Raw genomic sequence first — 23311 nt, forward strand, 5'->3', positions numbered from 1 at the left:
GTGTCGGTGACGTCAGACGCTGACAGGGGGATGATAGGAGGAGCATAGCACTCCTCCCCTCATCAATGTGGTCAGCTGCATCGGCTAGATGCCGATACAGCTGACCCTGCAATGACAGGCGGGGGGGCCTACAGCTGGCACCGCCTCCCCCTGCCTGCTCAGGGTCCCCAAAGATTGATTCTCCCTGCTCTGCCGCAGAATGTAACCATCGGTGCGCTGTGCACGCCAATACAGGTACAGTAGCGTAGCTCGGGGTGGGCGCCCTCTGCACCCCTGGTAGCTACGCTACTGCCGGATGCGTCACTCTGTGGGGTCCAGACTGCGCAGGCGTGTAGCACCGTGCCTGTGCAGTCTATAAAGGCTTCAGACAGAGTGACGCTTCCAGCGTTATATTATAATTTTTTTAATAAAATGTAAATTGCTCTTTTATTCTATAAACTACTGACAACATGTCTTCGAAGTTTCAAGCAATAAATTTTGTATTTTCTGAAAATGAGAATTGGTCAAAATAACAAAAAAATGCATTGCTTGCAGACCTCAAATAATGCAAAGAAAACCAACAATAATAATTTACAAACGCTACTAATGTTTTAACTCAGAAAGAGTTCAGAAATCAATATTTTGTGGAATAACCATAATTTTTAATCACAGCTTTCATGCGTCTTGGCATGCTTTCCACCAGTCTTTCACACTGCTTTTGGGTGATCTTATGCCACTCCTGGTTAAAAAATGTAAGCAGTTCTTTGTTTGATGTCTTGTGACTATCCATCTTCCTCTTGATTACATTCCAGAGGTTTCAATGGGGTTCAGGTCTGGAGATTGGGCTGATCATTACAGGGATTTGATGTGGTGGTCCTTCATCTGCACCTTGATTGACCTAGCACTGTGGCATGGCGCATTGTCCTGCTGGAAAAATCAGTCCTCAGAGTTGGGGAACATTGCCTGAGCAGAAGGAGTCAACTGGTTTTCCAGGATAACCTTGTATGCAGGTTGATTCATACGTCCTTCGTAAAGAAGAACCTGCCCAATTCCAGCCTTGCTGAAGCATCCCCAAATCATCACTGATCCAGCACCAAATTTCACAGTGGGTGCAAGACACTGTGGCTTGTACGCCTCTCCAGGTCACCATCTAACCATTAGATGACCAGGTGTTGACCAGGTTTTTGTGGAACAGTGGCAAGAAAGACATTTTTGAAAGCAAGTCATAAGAAGTCTTGTATGTAATAACCCATGAAGGGACGAAGGAATGTGGAAGAAGGAGGTCTAGTCAGATGAGACCAAAGTGGATCCTTTTGGGCTAAATGCAAACTGCAATGTAAGGTGGAAAACTAACGCTGCACATCTCCCTGAAAACACCATTTCCACAGTCACACATGGTGGTGTCAGCATTGTGCTGTGGGGAGACTTTCCTTCTGTAGGTACAGGGAAGATGGTGAGAGTTGATGGGAAGATGAATTGAGCTAAATACAAGGCAATCTAAACATACTGCCAGAGCTACAATGGATGGTTTAGATCAAAGCATATTCATGTGTATGAATGGCCCAGTCACAGTCCAGACCTAAATCTCATTTAGAACCTGTGGGAGACTTGAAAATTGCTGTTCACAGACGTCTCCATCCAATCTCACTGAGCGAGGGCGAGTGTGCATAGAAGAAGGGGAAAAATGTCACCTCTAGATGTACAAAGCTGGAAAGACCCCAAAAGACTGCAACAGTAATTGCAGCAAAAGGTGGTCCTACAAAGTATCGACTCAGGGGGTCGGAATACAAATGTAGATTTATATTTTTTAACTATAAAGAAACCAATGATTTATTTCCTTAACACTTCACAAATACTGGCTACTCTGTGTTGGTATCTCAGATAAAATGTTAATAAAATACATTTAAGTTTGTGGGTGTAACGTGAAATAAATGTGGAAAAGTTCACGGGGTATGAATACTTATCCAAGGCACTATAGATGGATGATAGATGATGTTTGTAGTTTGCTTTTCTCTTTTCTTTACAACTTTCTTTGTGGCATATAAAACCATTATTATTCTGATATGACTGTCAATCTGATCATATTTTTGGATGAATTGATGGATACTCATACGAAATTGTGCAGGTATTTCCGCCTGATATTCGTCACCTTCACATTTGCATTCATTATTTAGTAGGAGCCGCCACATGGACGCCAATCACAGGAGAAAACGCAATGAATATTTCAAGCTTATATCAAGAACTATCACAATGTTCTTGTCTCCTAATATCTTATGAAGCATATATGGGCACACAATGTCCAGGTTGGCGCGGCTAAACAGGAAAAACAGTGCAGAAATCACAGCACTGAATGAGGTTTGATAACGGTCTCACAGTGATAAATCACACTGCTTCATGGGGCACGCAAATCATCAAGATCCGCTGCTGGCAGCTCCCTTTGCAATTGCCGAATAATGTCATCCCACATGTGCTCGAGGGGAGACTAGTCTGGAGACGCTCACGGTAGCACGAGCAGCATGAAGCCTGGCGTTGTCGTGTTGAAAAATAACTCTGGGGACACTTTGGAGAAATAACCGAACCACTGGAATTTTTTCTTCTTAGACTGTGATAAGCCCTGATTAAAAAGGGAGCAGTGCAATACACTTAAAGGCTATTATCAAGGAAAACAATGATTTTTAGATGTTATTTGTTACTTTTCGTTTTCGATATTTCCCATGTGGAAGGGTCTCTCAGTAACACGGGCTGAATGTGAGCTCTGTGTATTGATGTCTTCAGTAGCTCATACATGAACTATCCTGCAATGATTTACCTCTTCATGTTCCTTTTTTCTAATCTGCAGCCTAATTTTTCTGCCCTCCCAGAGACTTTACATGCTTTCACCCCATGTATAATACTAGTATCTCTAACACTGAGTAAAGAGAAGCAAGGAGCCATCAGAACCAGAAACTCTGATGTCTTTGCATTAGTTTTGCAGATCATTCAGCTTCGTAAAGGACTTACAGACATTATGTAGCAGAAAATGATAGAATTTTTTTTAACGCAGTGGACAATAGAAAGCAAATAAACAACAAAAAAAATCTGTGTGAAGGTGTGCATAGCCTTTAATAAAGCTTTATTCTATGATTTTAAAAAAAATCCTATAATGAAAATAACACAAAAAAGCAATAAATAACCAAAAAAATAAATTGGTAGTAAAAGGCACATTCTCTCATATTTCAAAGCTAATAATGAATTTTGAGAATGTAACCTAAATATTCAGTGATGTGATGAGAATAAGCTCTTTAATTAGATAGAACGTATGTTCTGAGCTTTTCTAGCGGATCACCTGCACGGTGGAACGGAGCGGAAACCGTCAGTTACGGGAACTTACCCTGTAGAGAGGATGGCACTTGTCCTTGAAGCATGGTGCCAAATGGGCATAGATCTGCAGGCTGTAGTAATAAGCCGCCAGCTGGAGCGACAGAGCTGAATGCGATTGCTTTTCAAAGCATTTGTTGGCGTCGAGCACCTACGGAAAAAAATGAGTGAGAATGAATTGACTTGGCGAAAGGAAAACGCACGAGCCTCTGATTTACAGCCTCTGACGGTGGAGTGGCCGAGATGCCCTGTGCAATGGTTTACAAGAGACTGCAGCTCGGCTAATTAATGCCTCTTTTACATAATCTTTTAATAATTATGCCGCTTATCAATTTCACTTAGAGACGGGATTTCACATCACAGTAAAAGGGACGAAGCTGCAAACCAAGCACCACGCAGCCAAATAGACCCAGCGTGAAGCCGTCAGATGGTGGGTGACGGAGCGGGGGATGAAATGTCCAGCATTAGATTTGTCACCCTACGGACCATTATATAGCACAGGTGCAAAAGTTGTAGGCAGGGGTGGAAAAAATGCTGCAAAGTGAGAATGCTCCCCAAAATAGGAGTGTTAATAGTTAATTTTTTATCAATTAACAAAATGCAAAGTGAATGAACGAGAGTGAAATCTAAATCAAATCAATACTTGGTGTGACTGCGCTTTGTCTTCAAAACAGCATCATTGTGTTTGGGTACACAGGCAGAAAGTCCGATCTTATAGGACTATAGTCAGGTGTATGAGTAACCAATTATACCAAACAGGTAATAATGAGCACCATTTTCATATGTAGGTTACAAGATTGGCATCAACTGAAAGGGAAAGCAGACTTCAAACTGGGTGAGGAACAGACAAACTGCTACAAAGGTGAGGCTGTGGAAGACGGTTTTTGTGTCATAGCTCATACACCATGGCAAGACTGAGCACAGCAACAAACAGACAAACTCTGCTACAAAGGTGAGGCTGTGGAAGACGGTTTAATGTCATAGGTCATACACCATGGCAGGACTGAGCACAGCAATGAACAAACTCTGCTATAAAAGTGAGGTTGTGGAAGACGCTTTTACGTCCTAGGCTATACACCATGGCAAGACTGAGCACAGCAGTGAACAGCCAAACTCTGCTACAAAGGTGAGGCTGTGGATGCCGGTTTTTGGTTATAGGTCATACACCATGGCAAGATTGAGCACAATGAACAAATGCTCATACACCGTGGCAGGACAGCAACAAGACAGAAGGTAGTTATATTTCATCAGCAAGGTCTCTTCCAGGCCAACATCTCAAAGCAGACTGGGGTTTCAAGATGTGCTGTTTAAATGGTTTTGAAGAAGCACCTAAAAATGGGCAACACTGAAGTCCAGTCAGCAAAGGAATCTTAGTGAAGCAGATGAAACACACACCAGGTTTGCTTCCCTTTGAAATCAGATGTCCAGCAGTGCCATCAGCTCAGCTCATCAACAAATGGGACCAAGCTATACTCATCAACTGTTCAAAGAATTATGTACAGAGGTGGCCTTCATGGGAGAATTGTGGCCAAAAAGCTATACCTTCAACATGGAAACAAGGCAAATGAAACAGCTGTGCAAAAAAACCTATATAGTAAAGGGAGTGTAGAAAAATGGGAGCAGGTGCTCAGGACTGAGGAGTCAAAATCTAAAATATCTGGCTGTAACAGAAGACTGTTTATTCGCCGGGGGGCTGGAGGCACAATAATGAGTGTTTGTAGAAACAATGAAGCATGGTGGAGGGTCCACACACGTCTGGGGCTGCATTACAGAAAATGAAATTGGGGATTTAGTTTAACCCCTTAATGACCGCCAATACGTCTTTTAACTGACCTGAGATATAAGAGAATAGCCTCCCCATACAGGTGACAATCCAGCATCTGTCGGCTGTCCACTATAGCTGACAACTTGCTGTATCAGCTACGATCAGTATTTGCACCTTCTAAATCTGTTTAACCCCTTAGATGCTGCTGTCAATGGTGACTACATCATTATAAACGGTTAACAGAGTGTGGGGGCTTCCTCTTTATCCCAATTGGTGCCCTTATATCATGATTTTGTTGTCCTGATGTTTGCGATGGCAATTCATGACCAAATAGCGGCCTTAGAGTCTGACGGCTGCAGTAATCTGTTTAGAAGTTAGCAACATTTAGGTGATAAAAATACACATTTTCATTTCTGTCATGCCACTTTGCATTAATTCCTGTAAAGCACCTGAAGGGTTAATAAACTACCTGACAGCAGTTTTCAATATGTTTAGGGGTGCTGTTTTTAAAATGGTATCACGTTTGGCGGTTTCCCAATATATGGGACCCCTAAAGTCACTTCAAACATGGATAAGTCCCTAAAAAATAAATGTGGTAAATTTCTTTGAAAAAATGAAAAATTGCTGCTACATTTTTAAACCTCCTAAAATGCTAACAAAATAAAATAATATTTTACAAATGATGCTGATGTAAAGCTGACATGTGGGAAATGCTATTTGTTAATGGTTTGCTGTTATATGACTATCTGGATTAAAGGGATAATCATTCAAATTTAGAAAATTGCTAATTTTTTAACATTTTTCTCAAATTTTTTATATTTTTTATAAATAAACACAAAAAATGTTGAACTAAATTTACCATTATCATAAAGTATAATGTGTCACAAAAAAAACAATCTCAAAATCACTGGGATTTGTTGAAGCGTTGCAGAGTTATTACCACATAAAGTGACACTGGTCAGATTTCAATAATTTGGCTCGGTCACTAAGGGGTTAAAGGAAGGAAAACGTTCACCAGCAATATCCACAGGCAGCAACTGCATTTAGGAAAACGCATTATTATAGGTACCGGTAGGGATCCTTAATTGTGGTTGGGTAAGGAACGCTCAACAGTGCTCACTAGGGTTCAGCGACTTTTACTTTTTAGGGTCGAGTCGAGTCAGGCGAAAAGTCGGGGATCGACCGAAACACGAAACCCAATGCAAAGTCAATGGGAATTTTTTTTTTCTCTCTCTCTCTCTCACACATTTCAAATCGCTACAGCGCACAATCGACAAGATGACGATAGGCGTGCATGCCCCTAAGACCTTTGTCATCACTCTGCCCACGTTCCTTCATTGGCTGAAAAAATGGCGCCAAGCGCGTCATACGAAACGCGACTTTGGCGCGAAAGTCGCGTACCGCATGGCCGACCCCACACAGGGATCGGGTCGGGTTTCATGAAACCCGACTTTGCCAAAAGTCGGCGACTTTTGAAAATGAACGATCCGTTTCGCTCAACCCTAGTGCTCACTAATACAAAGCAAAACCACAGGACAATTTAATTTCAGATAATATAATGTATGGTCCTCAAAATAAGTCCATTTAATTTCCTTTATTCATGCATAGTAGGTACATAAGAAGAATAGTATCGCAGTGTGACCTATGGCCATTTCACGTGTGAATACACTTTCGCAAGGCCTCATGGGAATATCACATCACCATGTGGTTAATGCACATTCCCTGCAGAAGGATCTGTACAATCTTACACCAACAGAAGATCTGTGGTTAGTTCCCCAAGATGTTTGGAACAACCTCCCTGCCCAGATGATTACAAAACTTTTGTGCAAGTCTACCAAGAAAAACTGGTGAAGGCAAAGGGCAATAAGCAAAATTTAAGTCAAATCAATATTTCCTGTGTTGTTCATTCACTTTGCATTTTGTTATTTGATATAAATAAACCATTAACACCGCTATTTCTAAAAGTATTCCCACTTTGCAGCATGAATGGATTACGAGCAGGCTGTTCTATAAGGTCTGCACGGGGGACAGGAAAGCAAAAGCGTCCCGTTCTTCAATCATCTGACCACTGAGGCATGGAATTGGCTGCAGCAGTAAGGACACTGAAAATAAATGTTCTCCAGGATACCCCGTTCCAGTCTCCAGACCAAAAAATATGACTTCATCGCTTCAAGGAGGAGGGGTTTGTCTCTATGTAAAGTGTTGTCTAAAGTCCACTTTAAGGGAGGATATTAGCGAAGGAAATGAGGATGTCGAGTCCATATGGGTCGAAATTCATGGAGGGAAAAATGGTAACAAAATTCTCATTGGGGTCTGTTACAAACCCCCAAATATAACAGAAAGCATGGAAAGTCTACTTCTAAAGCAGATAGATGAAGCTGCAACCCATAATGAGGTCCTGGTTATGGGGGACTTTAACTACCCGGATATTAACTGGGAAACAGAAACCTGTGAAACCCATAAAGGCAAAAGGTTTCTGCTAATAACCAAGAAAAATTATCTTTCACAATTGGTGCAGAATCCAACCAGAGGAGCAGCACTTTTAGACCTAATACTATCCAATAGACCTGACAGAATAACAAATCTGCAGGTGGTCGGGCATCTAGGAAATAGCGACCACAATATTGTGCAGTTTCACCTGTCTTTCACTAGGGGGACTTGTCAGGGAGTCACAAAAACACTGAACTTTAGGAAGGCAAAGTTTGACCAGCTTAGAGATGCCCTTAATCTGGTAGACTGGGACAATATCCTCAGAAATGAGAATACAGATAATAAATGGAAAATGTTTAAGAACATCCTAAATAGGCAGTGTAAGCGGTTTATACCTTGTGGGAATAAAAGGACTAGAAATAGGAAAAACCCAATGTGGCTAAACAAAGAAGTAAGACAGGCAATTAACAGTAAAAAGAAAGCATTTGCACTACTAAAGCAGGATGGCACCATTGAAGCTCTAAAAAACTATAGGGAGAAAAATACTTTATCTAAAAAACTAATTAAAGCTGCCAAAAAGGAAACAGAGAAGCACATTGCTAAGGAGAGTAAAACTAATCCCAAACTGTTCTTCAACTATATCAATAGTAAAAGAATAAAAACTGAAAATGTAGGCCCCTTAAAAAATAGTGAGGAAAGAATGGTTGTAGATGACGAGGAAAAAGCTAACATATTAAACACCTTCTTCTCCACGGTATTCAGGGTGGAAAATGAAATGCTAGGTGAAATCCCAAGAAACAATGAAAACCCTATATTAAGGGTCACCAATCTAACCCAAGAAGAGGTGCGAAACCGGCTAAATAAGATTAACCCCTTTACCCCCAAGGGTGGTTTGCACGTTAATGACCGGGCCAATTTTTACAATTCTGACCACTGTCCCTTTATGAGGTTATAACTCTGGAACGCTTCAATGGATCCTGGTGATTCTGACATTGTTTTCTCGTGACATATTGTACTTCATGACAATGGTAAAAATTATTTGATAGTACCTGCGTTTATTTGTGAAAAAAACGGAAATTTGGCGAAAATTATGAAAATTTCGCAATTTTCCAACTTTGAATTTTTATGCAATTAAATCACAGAGATATGTCACACAAAATACTTAATAAGTAACATTTCCCACATGTCTACTTTACATCAGCACAATTTTGGAACCAAAATTTTTTTTTGTTAGGGAGTTATAAGGGTTAAAAGTTGACCAGCAATTTCTCATTTCTACAACACCATTTTATTTTAGGGACCACATCTCATTTGAAGTCATTTTGAGGGGTCTATATGATAGAAAATACCCAAGTGTGACACCATTCTAAAAACTACACCCCTCAAGGTGCTCAAAACCATATTCAAGAAGTTTATTAACCCTTCTGGTGCTTCACAGGAATTTTTTGAATGTTTAAATAAAAATGAACATTTAACTTTTTTTCACAAAAAATGTAATTCAGCTCCAATTTGTTTTATTTTACCAAGGGTAACAGGAGAAAATGGACCCCAAACATTGTTGTACAATTTGTCCTGAGTATGCCAATACCCCACATGTGGGGGTAAACCACTGTTTGGGCGCATGGCAGAGCTCGGAAGCGAAGGAGTGCCATTTGACTTTTCAATGCAAAATTGACTGGAATTGAGATGGGACGCCATGTTTCGTTTGGAGAGCCCCTGATGTGGCTAAACATTGAAACCCCCCACAAGTGACACCATTTTGGAAAGTAGACCCCCTAAGGAACTTATCTAGAGGTGTGGTGAGCACTTTGACCCAACAAGTGCTTCACAGAAGTTTATAATGTAGAACCGTAAAAATAAAAAATCATATTTTTTCACAAAAATTATCTTTTCGCCCCCAATTTTTTATTTTCCCAAGGGTAAGAGAAGAAATTGGACCCCAAAAGTTGTTGTACAATTTGTCCTGAGTACGCTGATAGCCCATATGTGGGGGTAAACCACTGTTTGGGCGGATGGGAGAGCTCGGAAGGGAAGGAGCGCCGTTTGACTTTTCAATGCAAAATTGACAGGAATTGAGATGGGACGTCATGTTGCGTTTGAAGAGCCACTGATGTGCCTAAACATTGAAACCCCCCACAAGTGACACCATTTTGGAAAGTAGACCCCCTAAGGAACTTATCTAGAGGTGTGGTGAGCACTTTGACCCACCAAGTGCTTCACAGAAGTTTATAATGTAGAACCGTACAAAATAAAAAATCATATTTTTTCACAAAAATTATCTTTTTGCCCCCAATTTTTTATTTTCCCAAGGGTAAGAGAAGAAATTGGACCCCAAAAGTTGTTGTACAATTTGTCCTGAGTACGCGGATACCCCATATGTGGGGGTAAACCACTGTTTGGGTGGATGGGAGAGCTCGGAAGGGAAGGAGCGCCGTTTGACTTTTCAAAGCAAAATTGACAGGAATTGAGATGGGACGCCATGTTGCGTTTGAAGAGCCACTGATGTGCCTAAACATTGAAACCCCCCACAAATGACACCATTTTGGAAAGTAGACCCCCTAAGGAACTTATCTAGAGGTGTGGTGAGCACTTTGACCCACCAAGTGCTTCACAGAAGTTTATAATGCAGAGCCGTAAAAATAAAACAAAATTTTTTTCCCCAAAAAATTATTTTTTTAGCCCCCAGTTTTGTATTTTCCTGAGGGTAACAGGAGAAATTGGACCCCAAAATTTGTTGCCCAATTTGTCCTGAGTGCGATGATACACCATATGTGGGGGGAACCACTGTTTGGGCACATGGGAGGGCTCAGAAGGGAAGGAGTGCCATTTGAATGCAGACTTAGATGGAATGGTCTGCAGGTGTCACATTGCGTTTGCAGAGCCCCTAATGTACCTAAACAGTAGAAACCCCCCACAAGTGACACCATTTTGGAAAGTAGACCCCCTTAGGAACTTATCTAGATGTGTGCTGAGCGCTTTGACCCACCAAGGGCTTCACAGAAGTTTATAATGGAGAGCCGTAAAAATAAAACAAAAATTTTTTCCCACAAAAATTATTTTTTAGCCCCCAGTTTTGTATTTTTCCGAGGGTAAAAGGAGAAATTCGACCCCACAATTTGTTGTCCAATTTGTCCTGAGTGCGCTGATACCCCATATGTGGGGGGGAACCACTGTTTGGGCGCATGGGAGGGCTCGGAAGGGAAGGAGCTCCATTTGGAATGAGGACTTAGATGGAATGGTCTGCAGGTGTCACATTGCATTTGCAGAGCCCCTAATGTACCTAAACAGTAGAAACCTCCCACAAGTGACACCATTTTGGAAACTAGACCCCCTAAGGAACTCATCTAGATGTGTTGTGATAGCTTTGAACCCCCAAGTGTTTCACTACAGTTTGTAACGCAGAGCCGTGAAAATTAAAAAAAAAAATCTTTCCCCCCAAAATTATTTTTTAGCCCCCAGTTTTGTATTTTCCCGAGGGTAAGAGGAGAAATTCGACCCCAAAAGTTGTTGTCCAATTTGTCCTGAGTACGCTGATACCCCGTATGTTGGGGGAAACCAACGTTTGAGCGCATGGCAGAGCTCGGAAGGGAAGGAGCGCCATTTGGAATGCAGACTTAGATGGAATGGTCTGCAGACGTCACATTGCGTTTGCAGAACCCCTAATGTACCTAAACAGTAGAAACCCCCCACAAGTGACCCCATATTGGAAACTAGACCCCCCAGGGAACTAATCTAGATGTGTTGTGAGAACTTTGAACCCCCAAGTGTTTCACTACAGTTTATAACGCAGAGCCGTGAAAATAAAAAATCTTTTTTTTTTCCCACAAAAAATATGTTTTAGCCCCGAGTTTTGTATTTTCCCAAGGGTAGCAAGAGAAATTGGACCCCAAAAGTTGTTGTCCTATTTGTCCTGAGTACGCTGATACCCCATATGTTGGGGTAAACCCCTGTTTGGGCACACGGGAGAGCTCGGAAGGGAAGAAGCACTGTTTTACTTTTTCAACGCAGAATTGGCTGGAATTGAGATCGGACGCCATGTCGCGTTTGGAGAGCCCCTGATGTGCCTAAACAGTGGAAACCCCCCAATTATAACTGAAACCCTAATCCAAACACATCCCTAACCCTAATCCCAACAGTAACCCTAACCACACCTCTAACCCTGACACACCCCTAACCCTAATCCCAACCCTATTCCCAACCGTAAATGTAATCTAAACCCTAACTGTAACTTTAGCCCCAACCCAAACTGTAGCCCTAGCCCTAACCCTAGCCCTAACCCTAATCCTAACCCTAGCCCTAGCCCTAACCCTAGCCCTAACCCTAGCCCTAACCCTAACCCTAGCCCTAACCCTAACCCTAGCCCTAACCCTAGCCCTAACCCTAGCCCTAACCCTAGCCCTAGCCCTAACCCTAGCCCTAACCCTAGCCCTAACCCTAGCCCTAACTCTAACCCTAGCCCTAATGGGAAAATGGAAATAAATACATTTTTTTAATTTTTCCCTAACTAAGGGGGTAATGAAGGGGGGTTTGATTTACTTTTATAGCGGGTTTTTTAGCGTATTTTTATGATTGGCAGCCGTCACACACTGAAAGACGCTTTTTATTGCAAAAAATATTTTTTGCGTTACCACATTTTGAGAGCTATAATTTTTCTATATTCTGGTCCACAGAGTCATGTGAGGTCTTGGTTTTTGCGGGACGAGTTGATGTTTTTATTGGTAACATTTTCGGGCACGTGACATTTTTTGATCGCTTTTTATTCCGATTTTTGTGAGGCAGAATGACCAAAAACCAGCTATTCATGAATTTCTTTTGGGGGAGGCGTTTATACCGTTCCGCGTTTGGTAAAATTGATGAAGCAGTTTTATTCTTCGGGTCAGTACGATTACAGCGACACCTCATTTATATCATTTTTTTATGTTTTGGCGCTTTTATACGATAAAAACTATTTTACAGAAAAAATAATTATTTTTGCATCGCTTTATTCTCAGGACTATAACTTTTTTATTTTTTTGCTGATGATGCTGTATGGCGGCTCGTTTTTTGCGGGACAAGATGACGTTTTCAGCGGTACCATGGTTAGTTATATCTGTCTTTTTGATCGCGTGTTATTCCACTTTTTGTTCGGCGGTATGATAATAAAGCGTTGTTTTTTGCCTCGTTTTTTTTTTTTTTCCTTACGGTGTTTACTGAAGGGGTTAACTAGTGAGCCAGTTTTATAGGTCGGGCCGTTACGGACGCGGCGATACTAAATATGTGTACTTTTATTGTTTTTTTTTTTTTATTTAGATAAAGAAATGTATTTATGGGAATAATATTTTTATTTTTTTTTTCATTATTTTGGAATATTTTTTTTTATTTTTTTTTTACACATTTGAAATTTTTTTTTTTTACTTTTTTACTTTGTCCCAGGGGGGGACATCACAGATCAGTGATCTGACAGTTTGCACAGCACTCTGTCAGATCACTGATCTGACATGCAGCGCTGCAGCCTTCACAGTGCCTGCTCTGAGCAGGCTCTGTGAAGCCACCTCCCTCCCTGCAGGACCCGGATCCGCGGCCATCTTGGATCCGGGGCTGGAGGGAGCAGGGAGGGAGGTGAGACCCTCGCAGCAACGCGATCACATCGCGTTGCTGCGGGGGGCTCAGGGAAGCCCGCAGGGAGCCCCCTCCCTGCGCGGTGCTTCCCTGTACCGCCGGCACATCGCGATCATCTTTGATCGCGGTGTGCCGGGGGTTAATGTGCCGGGGGCGGTCCGTGACCGCTCCTGGCACATAGTGCCGGATGTCAGCTGCGATAAACAGCTGACACCCGGCCGCGATCGGCGGCGCTCCCCCCGTGAGCGCTGCCGATCGCATATGACGTACTATTGCGTCCTTGGGAAGTAAAGCCCACCCCACATGGACGCAATAGTACGTCTAATGGCAGAAAGGGGTTAAAATAGATAAATCTCCGGGTCCGGATGGCATACACCCACGAGTACTAAGAGAACTAAGTAATGTAATAGATAAACCATTATTTCTTATTTTTAGGGACTCTATAGCGACAGGGTCTGTTCCGCAGGACTGGCGCATAGCAAATGTGGTGCCAATATTCAAAAAGTGCTCTAAAAGTGAACCTGGAAATTATAGGCCAGTAAGTCTAACCTCTATTGTTGGTAAAATATTTGAAGGGTTTCTGAGGGATGTTATTCTGGATTATCTCAATGAGAATAACTGTTTAACTCCATATCAGCATGGGTTTATGAGAAATCGCTCCTGTCGAACCAATCTAATCAGTTTTTATGAAGAGGTAAGCTATAGGCTGGACCACGGTGAGTCATTGGACGTGGTATATCTCGATTTTTCCAAAGCGTTTGATACCGTGCCGCACAAGAGGTTGGTACACAAAATGAGAATGCTTGGTCTGGGGGAAAATGTGTGTAAATGGGTTAATAACTGGCTTAGTGATAGAAAGCAGAGGGTGGTTATAAATGGTATAGTCTCTAACTGGGTCGCTGTGACCAGTGGGGTACCGCAGGGGTCAGTATTGGGACCTGTTCTCTTCAACATATTCATTAATGATCTGGTAGAAGGTTTACACAGTAAAATATCGATATTTGCAGATGATACAAAACTATGTAAAGCAGTTAATACAAGAGAAGATAGTATTCTGCTACAGATGGATCTGGATAAGTTGGAAACTTGGGCTGAAAGGTGGCAGATGAGGTTTAACAATGATAAATGTAAGGTTATACACATGGGAAGAAGGAATCAATATCACCATTACACACTGAATGGGAAACCACTGGGTAAATCTGACAGGGAGAAGGACTTGGGGATCCTAGTTAATGAAAAACTTACCTGGAGCAGCCAGTGCCAGGCAGCAGCTGCCAAGGCAAACAGGATCATGGGGTGCATTAAAAGAGGTCTGGATACACATGATGAGAGCATTATACTGCCTCTGTACAAATCCCTAGTTAGACCGCACATGGAGTACTGTGTCCAGTTTTGGGCACCGGTGCTCAGGAAGGATATAATGGAACTAGAGAGAGTACAAAGGAGGGCAACAAAATTAATAAAGGGGATGGGAGAACTACAATACCCAGATAGATTAGCGAAATTAGGATTATTTAGTCTAGAAAAAAGACGACTGAGGGGCGATCTAATAACCATGTATAAGTATATAAGGGGACAATACAAATATCTCGCTGAGGATCTGTTTATACCAAGGAAGGTGACGGGCACAAGGGGGCATTCTTTGCGTCTGGAGGAGAGAAGGTTTTTCCACCAACATAGAAGAGCATTCTTTACTGTTAGGGCAGTGAGAATCTGGAATTGCTTGCCTGAGGACGTGGTGATGGCGAACTCAGTCGAGGGGTTCAAGAGAGGCCTGGATGTCTTCCTGGAGCAGAACAATATTGTATCATACAATTATTAGGTTCTGTAGAAGGACGTAGATCTGGGGATTTATTATGATGGAATATAGGCTGAACTGGATGGACAAATGTCTTTTTTCGGCCTTACTAACTATGTTACTATGTTACTATGTTATGTTACTATGTCCGAACTCAGACCACTATTTTTGGCCAGTGATGGGGCTAGAGTCGGTGAGCATACCTCTAGTTGAATCAGTGTCTGCCGCCGGTAACGTTTTTGTAGCAATCGGACGACCCTTTATAACTAGATTTGAGAAAAATATTGCCTTTGATGAGGTCCCGCGTTAAATTCGGTCTACGGGGGCAGCCGGACCATGGAATCCTTGGTCTCACATCCTTTCTGACTTTGGTATTCACTAGACCCCGAAACAAAATGATGTTTCATTCGAAAAAAAACGTGAAATGCGTGGAGGGACCTAGTAAATTTTAGATACTGGGCCAATGGAGCCAAAGTGAAGACTGACAAGTCCCAGACTGCCAGCCAGGAGTAGAAGGGACGCCGGACCAGGGAAATGAAAATCTTATTGCTCAACTCTACTCTTAATCAGTTTATATATTATATGACAAAGAAGGGAGAGAGAGTAGCTCTTTTCTGTATAGGTGTGACCATTAAAAGAAAAGCCTCTCACCTGCTGGGGTTGTTCCCACAGAGGACAGCTCCACATACCTTCTGAACAAGTATCAATGGGTGCTGTGAAATAATCTTCCAAGGAGAGCTCCAGAAAAGCGTAATCAGGGGGAGAGAATCCGGCGCCCCCAAAAACAAAAAATGGATCATTCACTGGAGTTGATGAAAATAAGAATAAAAATGAATTAAAAACCAAACAATGAGTTTCAGCTGTATCCAGCCTTCCTCAGGTAAAAATGTATTTAAAAGAACAATTGTAACTCCTGAGGAAGGCTGGGTGCAGGCGAAACGTGTTTTTTTTTTTTGTTCTCATTTTCATCACCTCCAGTGAACGATCCATTTTTATCCTTTGGGAGCGCTGGTCACCTGGATTTTCTCCTCCCCTCTAACAAGGAATCTGAGCTGAAAAACTGCACGTCCAGATGGTGGTGTCTTTATTACAATAAAAGCGCTTAGGAAGCAGGATTCCTTCATGAAGGAGGGAAAGAGGGATAAATATGGTGGCGGGTGGACTATCAACAGTTGTGAGGAAAATGGTGGATTAATAGCAGACTTGTGATTATTACTATGCGCTAACATGCTGGTCAGAGGGGGGCTGGCATGTGGGACCCCATTTTCCGCCCACTACTTCTATGAGAATTCAGAACATAATTATCCCATGTGCTGGGTTTCCTTTAAAAGAGGTTGTCTGGGCAAACGACATGGATGACCTTTCCTTACGAATGGACTCTAAACAGGTCATGATTATAATAAGCCTGGACAATCCCTTTAAATGCCCTTTATTGTTCCATTAACAGATGTAGCGATCTCCAAACTAACCGATGGAACATTACAGTATTTCCACGGCACGGCCAAATCAAAGAGTATAAGCGGACCATCTATATAAATAGCGCAGAAGCACCAGCGCAATATGGAGGTGAGCTCAGTGTTTACTACAGCGGTAGAAAAAAAAAAGAGATGGAGACGTACCTGAGGGAGGGCGAGTAGATAGGCCACAGACAAGGTGATATCATTCGGCAAAGTGTCGCTCGCCAGCTGCAGCAGAACTGGAAAAGAAGAAGAGAGACACAGGTGTGACGGTAAATCGACGAACGGGAGATCCTGTGCTCGTTACACCGCGCGCGAGATAATGATTTGCGTAACTTAAATGAAATGCTCGGTATGATTCACGGCACGGATCGCGGGCGCCGGAGCTGTAATACTGCCTTACGTTAATTGTTAGGCAAAATATTTCACACTGCAGCTAAACAGGAAAAAACAGATGCTGCGGCAGATTGTGGGAACATAGCCACCCACAATTCAGCGGGATAATCAGCGGGTCACAAAATAAAATCAACTCCTGGAATGAAAGTCGACGGCTGTTCGGGAAGAAAAGTGCAGGGTCGGCCGGATTCAATCAAACGAGCGGATAATCCTTTACTGCTCCCATTTTCTTTAATAAAAATGCCAATTCCATACGAGGTAAAAGAATATAATGGAGGATTATTCCGGAATGGGACTATTCATAACAGGGGGAGAGGACAGAAACTCTGAAGCAGCCTTTATGCACTGGACTATACCCTTTGTTATTCCTCCTGGAAAATGGGTGACAAGGGAAAGGGGAGGTAATCTAGGATTAAGAATTTCTATGCAACCAATAAAGTGGATCTGCCACCATATTTCAGGATACAAATGCCACACATTATTAAACAGATCTCTTATACCTGATGAGGCTGGAACACTTACTCTAAAGATCCATTTCAGACTCGCTGTATAATAATGATATTAAAACAAGCATTTCAGGAGTCCAAGTATATTCAGTCTCCACTCACCCAGCCCGGCAGCTGCAGCTTGTACAGAGCAATGTGAGATTTCTGCAGGGAGGAGGGACCCTGAGGAGATGTTACTGGGACTACAAGTGAGGAGATTCTGTTTAAGCTTTCAGAAAGAATAGTGAGTACACCAGTCTCATCAGTTGTAGGAGATCTAGTTAGTGTATGCGATATGTATTGTGAAATCTGGTGATCAATCCTTTCTATCAGTTAAAGTGGCCTTTCCGTTCGCTGTAGAGGTCACAGGACTACCGGTAGAAACAGCGCGAACATCAAAGAAACTGTGCTGATTCGGAAGGAAAAAATGCGCTTTTTTATGTTCTTAAGACCAATTTGGATTTGAAGAAGGTGTTGATAACACAGCTCAAAAGCCTTATATATTGTAGCCATGTGGCTAGCCCGCCTTATCCCTTTCTATGTGACCCAAAGCCATGCGGCATCCCACACTATACAAACACTGCCAGGAAACAACACATGTAAAAAGGGGGCCATACACCTTAGATTTCCACCCCAGGCCCCCATAAACATGCAAGCTCAGCAGGGCATGCATGTTTTGTTCAATAGGGATTGTGTGATAACCTGCAGTCAGAAACCTCTGAAAGTGACAAATTGTGGCAAATAAAAAAAAAAAAAAGGATGGGGCATAATAAAATCTAGGTGTGTGATCCTTGTTCATGCACACAAAATTATGATACCGATCACTGATAAAATTATTTTCCTACCAATGAACAAAGGAGAAAAAGCCATATTTAGGCTCCTCTGGCCTACACTACACCTTCAGCCTCCCTATATTGCTACTATGGTAGCTGGGAGGCTTCCCGTTACATGCCGCCCCCCTTAAATCCCCCCAGTAGAGTCCCCCTATACGGCATGCACTTATTGGGCACTAGTGAAGTGAGAATGTGCACCAGTATTATACTGCTACGCTATGGATGCATACAATTCTAATTGCTTCCTAAATTCGATATATTGTGATCACGGTGATAAGATCTGGAAAAACATCAAGTGGTTTTATCGCTTCACGGAGTTTACCGAACTGATCATCTTGTGAAGAATTAAGCTTTAATAATTAATACGGCTGGGTAATATGCTCCTGGCTGCGCTATCTCTCACCCAGCGCGTCTGTCATTAATACAGTTATTGTTCTCATCTGAACAGCTGAGATCTGAAGGTGACATTACGAAAAATAAAAAACACAGCTTCCGCTGAGATAAACTGCTCTAATTGCTTTACAATTCTGATAGAACATAAAAAATGGCAACAACAAGTTGTTATTGGTTTAATTATCCTCATTTTATTAAAGCACTATTCATTTTCATTTATAATAGGAAACGCCCGGAGAGATTTATGTCCATAAATTCAGAATTCTCCCACATTATTAAGAATCCGTCTTCAGGGGGGAATTCACATAGCGCAGATAACCATTATCGAAGATCAGTGGAAATGAGTCAAAATCTCATCTTTCTACTTGGTTAAAAGTATTTTTTTTTATGCCCTAAAAACATCATGGGCATTGCATTGTCGAAATAAAGGCATAAAAGCTTAAGATCACCAAGCACAATGCCAATCGCGGGAAGAGGTGATGTACGGCACATTCGGTAAGGGAGTCTGGAGCGATGGATCAAACTTTCTGATTGACGAGTCTGGGTTTAGTGAATGCCAGGAGAATTTTAGCATTTAAGTACGGCATTTATCTACAAATGTGTGTCTTAACAGAGGAGCGAACAGCTTTTGGACGGTCTCAGAACATAATCAACGAGGACACGCGCAATAATCATTAGCCTTTTCACAGTCCGCGGGGCTGAGTAGACCCGTCATAAATAAAACATATTTCGGGGAATTAATTTTTAAGGACACTGGCATTCGTCTTTGAAATGCCAACGACGGCGTCAAAACATCTAAACAATAATTACACTTGCCGTAAAAGTCGAGAAGGAATAAATTGTACATCTGGTCATGTGGAGGGAAAAAAAAAAAGACAAAGCGTTTCTACCATTCTCCTATTCATTATCTGGCATTGAAGGCCGAGCACCAGCGACTAGCGGCTCTGCGGTTACCATTATGTTTATTGCCACGGCTCAACAAACGCATTTAAATGGTGGTCAGAGCCATAAAGCTCAGCGGAGTAGGTAAACACCATCCGTAGTAAATGGCGCGCTTAATTCTCTTCTCTTTTTTCCAATAGATTATTCTACTGCCCGGATTTTTATTTCTCAAGGTTAAGGCAGCATAGTGCTCTGCGGCTCTGCTACTGCACGATTCATGGCAGTCGGAGCGTTCGCGGCTGCGGTAAATCTCGGCCCTCTGGGGGTCCACATTATGGATCGGATTCATTTCGGTCGTTGGCAGCAGTTCTTAAAATTCAGTAAAAAAAAAAAATGTGAGCAAATTTGTATTTTTATACCGGTTTCTTAGAATTGCTCTTACAGCAAAGTAAAGCAGTGATATCGATTTATATATTTCAATATTTATCATTGCCCTGTATTAACTATTACCAATAATACATGTTCCCAATCAGCGTCCAAAGCTATTAATTAGGAATCCGGTATTTTTAAAGGAGAACCAGAGACACGATACAAAAAAATTACAAAGATTTTATTATTCCATGAAAGTTATCAATAATAAACATATACAGTATAAAAATGTATATGGGTACCAAAGGTTTTGATCCATAGGTGAGATGAATGAACGTTGGCCGGAGGCCTGGTCAGGATTACATAATAATAATAATGAGGCGGACCACCCATGAATTTTGTCAAACTACACAAGAGACAACAGCATCTTTTAGCTTTCTTATGTCTGATTGTTCCATTTAGTACCCTATATGGCAGGGGAGCAATCTAGAGGGAAATGAAAAGTATGTTTCTGGTGCACGCTATGCATATAACACAATTATAGTTAGTAAAAGGTTAATTACCCATTTGGTAAGGGATCCTGCCTGGACTGCGGCCACATACCCCGACGCGCGTTTCGTGTGGATGTTGCTTTCTCAGATTCAACATTTGCATTTTTTTTGTTTTTTTTAATCTTGTGGCATACGGCAATGTTATTTGGGAAAAATTCTTCTAAATAGCGCACATGGATCATGAATGTTGAACAAAATTAAAAATGCGCTTTATTTTTGTCTTTGAAGGGGTTGTTCCCTTTTAAACACAATTTATTCCTTGATGCATTTTGCATAAAAAAAAACCAAAAAAAAAAACCTCTTTTCTCATCTTCCCTGGGTCCACCGGCGAGTCTCCTGCTACTGAAACTATGTTGTGTTGGCTACGGTGCACGTTCCGCTGAAATGTTCAAAAAAAGTGTACAAAAATTCCTCACGGACAGAAAATCACCCAAGAGAGCGTGGACTGCCGGACATTGTAGCAAATATTGGGAGACTTCTTAAAAAGTCGCAAATGATAAATCAGCAAAAAACATAAAAAATAAATAAAACACACATAAAGGAGACTTTAAAAAAAAAAGGTGCAAATAAAAAGAATAAGGTACAAATGAAAACCAAGTATAAAACATGAAAAATTAGACAAAAAGCGGTATGAATGGAAAAATGAAACGGAACCTTAGTTTGTGAACTTAGTTTTCAATGAACCGTCTTGAGATTTTCCCAACAGATAAATGTTCCCACACGCCCCAATGCACAAATGTGTGTTCTTTTGGCATTGGCCGGCCGGCCTGCATCTGCACAGAATTTGCTTTAGTCAACCAAAGGCTCTGCTTTCCTATCCTATATATATATATATATATATATATATATATATATATATATATATATATATATATATATATATATATACAGTGGGGCAAAAAAGTATTTAGTCAGTCAGCAATAGTGCAAGTTCCACCACTTAAAAAGATGAGAGGCGTCTGTAATTTACATCATAGGTAGACCTCAACTATGGGAGACAAACTGAGAAAAAAAAATCCAGAAAATCACATTGTCTGTTTTTTTAACATTTTATTTGCATATTATGGTGGAAAATAAGTATTTGGTCAGAAACAAACAATCAAGATTTCTGGCTCTCACAGACCTGTAACTTCTTCTTTAAGAGTCTCCTCTTTCCTCCACTCATTACCTGTAGTAATGGCACCTGTTTAAACTTGTTATCAGTATAAAAAGACACCTGTGCACACCCTCAAACAGTCTGACTCCAAACTCCACTATGGTGAAGACCAAAGAGCTGTCAAAGGACACCAGAAACAAAATTGTAGCCCTGCACCAGGCTGGGAAGACTGAATCTGCAATATCCAACCAGCTTGGAGTGAAGAAATCAACAGTGGGAGCAATAATTAGAAAATGGAAGACATAGAAGACTACTGATAATCTCCCTCGATCTGGGGCTCCATGCAAAATCCCACCCCGTGGGGTCAGAATGATCACAAGAACGGTGAGCAAAAATCCCAGAACCACACGGGGGGACCTAGTGAATGAACTGCAGAGAGCTGGGACCAATGTAACAAGGCCTACCATAAGTAACACACTACGCCACCATGGACTCAGATCCTGCAGTGCCAGACGTGTCCCACTGCTTAAGCCAGTACATGTCCGGGCCCATCTGAAGTTTGCTAGAGAGCATTTGGATGATCCAGAGGAGTTTTGGGAGAATGTCCTATGGTCTGATGAAACCAAACTGGAACTGTTTGGTAGAAACACAACTTGTCGTGTTTGGAGGAAAAAGAATACTGAGTTGCATCCATCAAACACCATACCTACTGTAAAGCATGGTGGTGGAAACATCATGCTTTGGGGCTGTTTCTCTGCAAAGGGGCCAGGATGACTGATCCGGGTACATGAAAGAATGAATGGGGCCATGTATCGTGAGATTTTGAGTGCAAACCTCCTTCCATGAGCAAGGGCATTGAAGATGAAACGTGGCTGGGTCTTTCAACATGACAATGATCCAAAGCACACCGCCAGGGCAACGAAGGAGTGGCTTCGTAAGAAGCATTTCAAGGTCTTGGAGTGGCCTAGCCAGTCTCCAGATCTCAACCCTATAGAAAACCTTTGGAGGGAGTTGAAAGTCCGTGTTGCCAAGCGAAAAGCCAAAAACATCACTGCTCTAGAGGAGATCTGCATGGAGGAATGGGCCAACATACCAACAACAGTGTGTGGCAACCTTGTGAAGACTTACAGAAAACGTTTGACCTCTGTCATTGCCAACAAAGGATATATTACAAAGTATTGAGATGAAATTTTGTTTCTGACCAAATACTTATTTTCCACCATAATATGCAAATAAAATGTTAAAAAAACAGACAATGTGATTTTCTGGATTTTTTTTTCTCAGTTTGTCTCCCATAGTTGAGGACTACCTATGATGTAAATTACAGACGCCTCTCATCTTTTTAAGTGGTGGAACTTGCACTATTGCTGACTGACTAAATACTTTTTTGCCCCACTGTATATATATATATATATATATATATATATATACACACACACATGCATACCATATATACACATATATACCATATATACACATACATACCATATATATGCATACCAGATATACAGTGGGGCAAAAAAGTATTTATTTAGTCAGTCAGCAATAGTGCAAGTTCCACCACTTAAAAAGATGAGAGGCGTCTGTAATTTACATCATAGGTAGACCTCAACTATGGGAGACAAACTGAGAAAAAAAAATCCAGAAAATCACATTGTCTGTTTTTTTAACATTTTATTTGCATATTATGGTGGAAAATAAGTATTTGGTCAGAAACAAAATATCATCTCAATACTTTGTAATATATCCTTTGTTGGCAATGACAGAGGTCAAACGTTTTCTGTAAGTCTTCACAAGGTTGCCACACACTGTTGTTGGTATGTTGGCCCATTCCTCCATGCAGATCTCCTCTAGAGCACTGATGTTTTTGGCTTTTTGCTTGGCAACACGGACTTTCAACTCCCTCCAAAGGTTTTCTATAG

The 23311-nt window shown here is 41.5% G+C and overlaps 1 protein-coding gene across 1 annotated transcript in view; it reads right to left on the bottom strand.

Annotated features, from left to right (window-relative positions):
- The window catches only part of NBAS (NBAS subunit of NRZ tethering complex), an 854371-nt gene that overhangs the window by 404879 nt on the left and 426181 nt on the right, over positions 1–23311 (bottom strand). The window contains exons 39-40 of the mRNA XM_069728113.1: positions 16547–16623; positions 3350–3487 (exon numbers count right to left, since the gene is read on the bottom strand). Of these exons, the coding sequence (XP_069584214.1) occupies positions 3350–3487; positions 16547–16623 (215 nt within the window). The remainder of the gene's footprint in view (positions 1–3349; positions 3488–16546; positions 16624–23311) is intronic.

This window comes from Ranitomeya imitator, chromosome 5, assembly GCF_032444005.1.
Source record: "Ranitomeya imitator isolate aRanImi1 chromosome 5, aRanImi1.pri, whole genome shotgun sequence".
Lineage (NCBI taxonomy): Eukaryota > Metazoa > Chordata > Amphibia > Anura > Dendrobatidae > Ranitomeya > Ranitomeya imitator.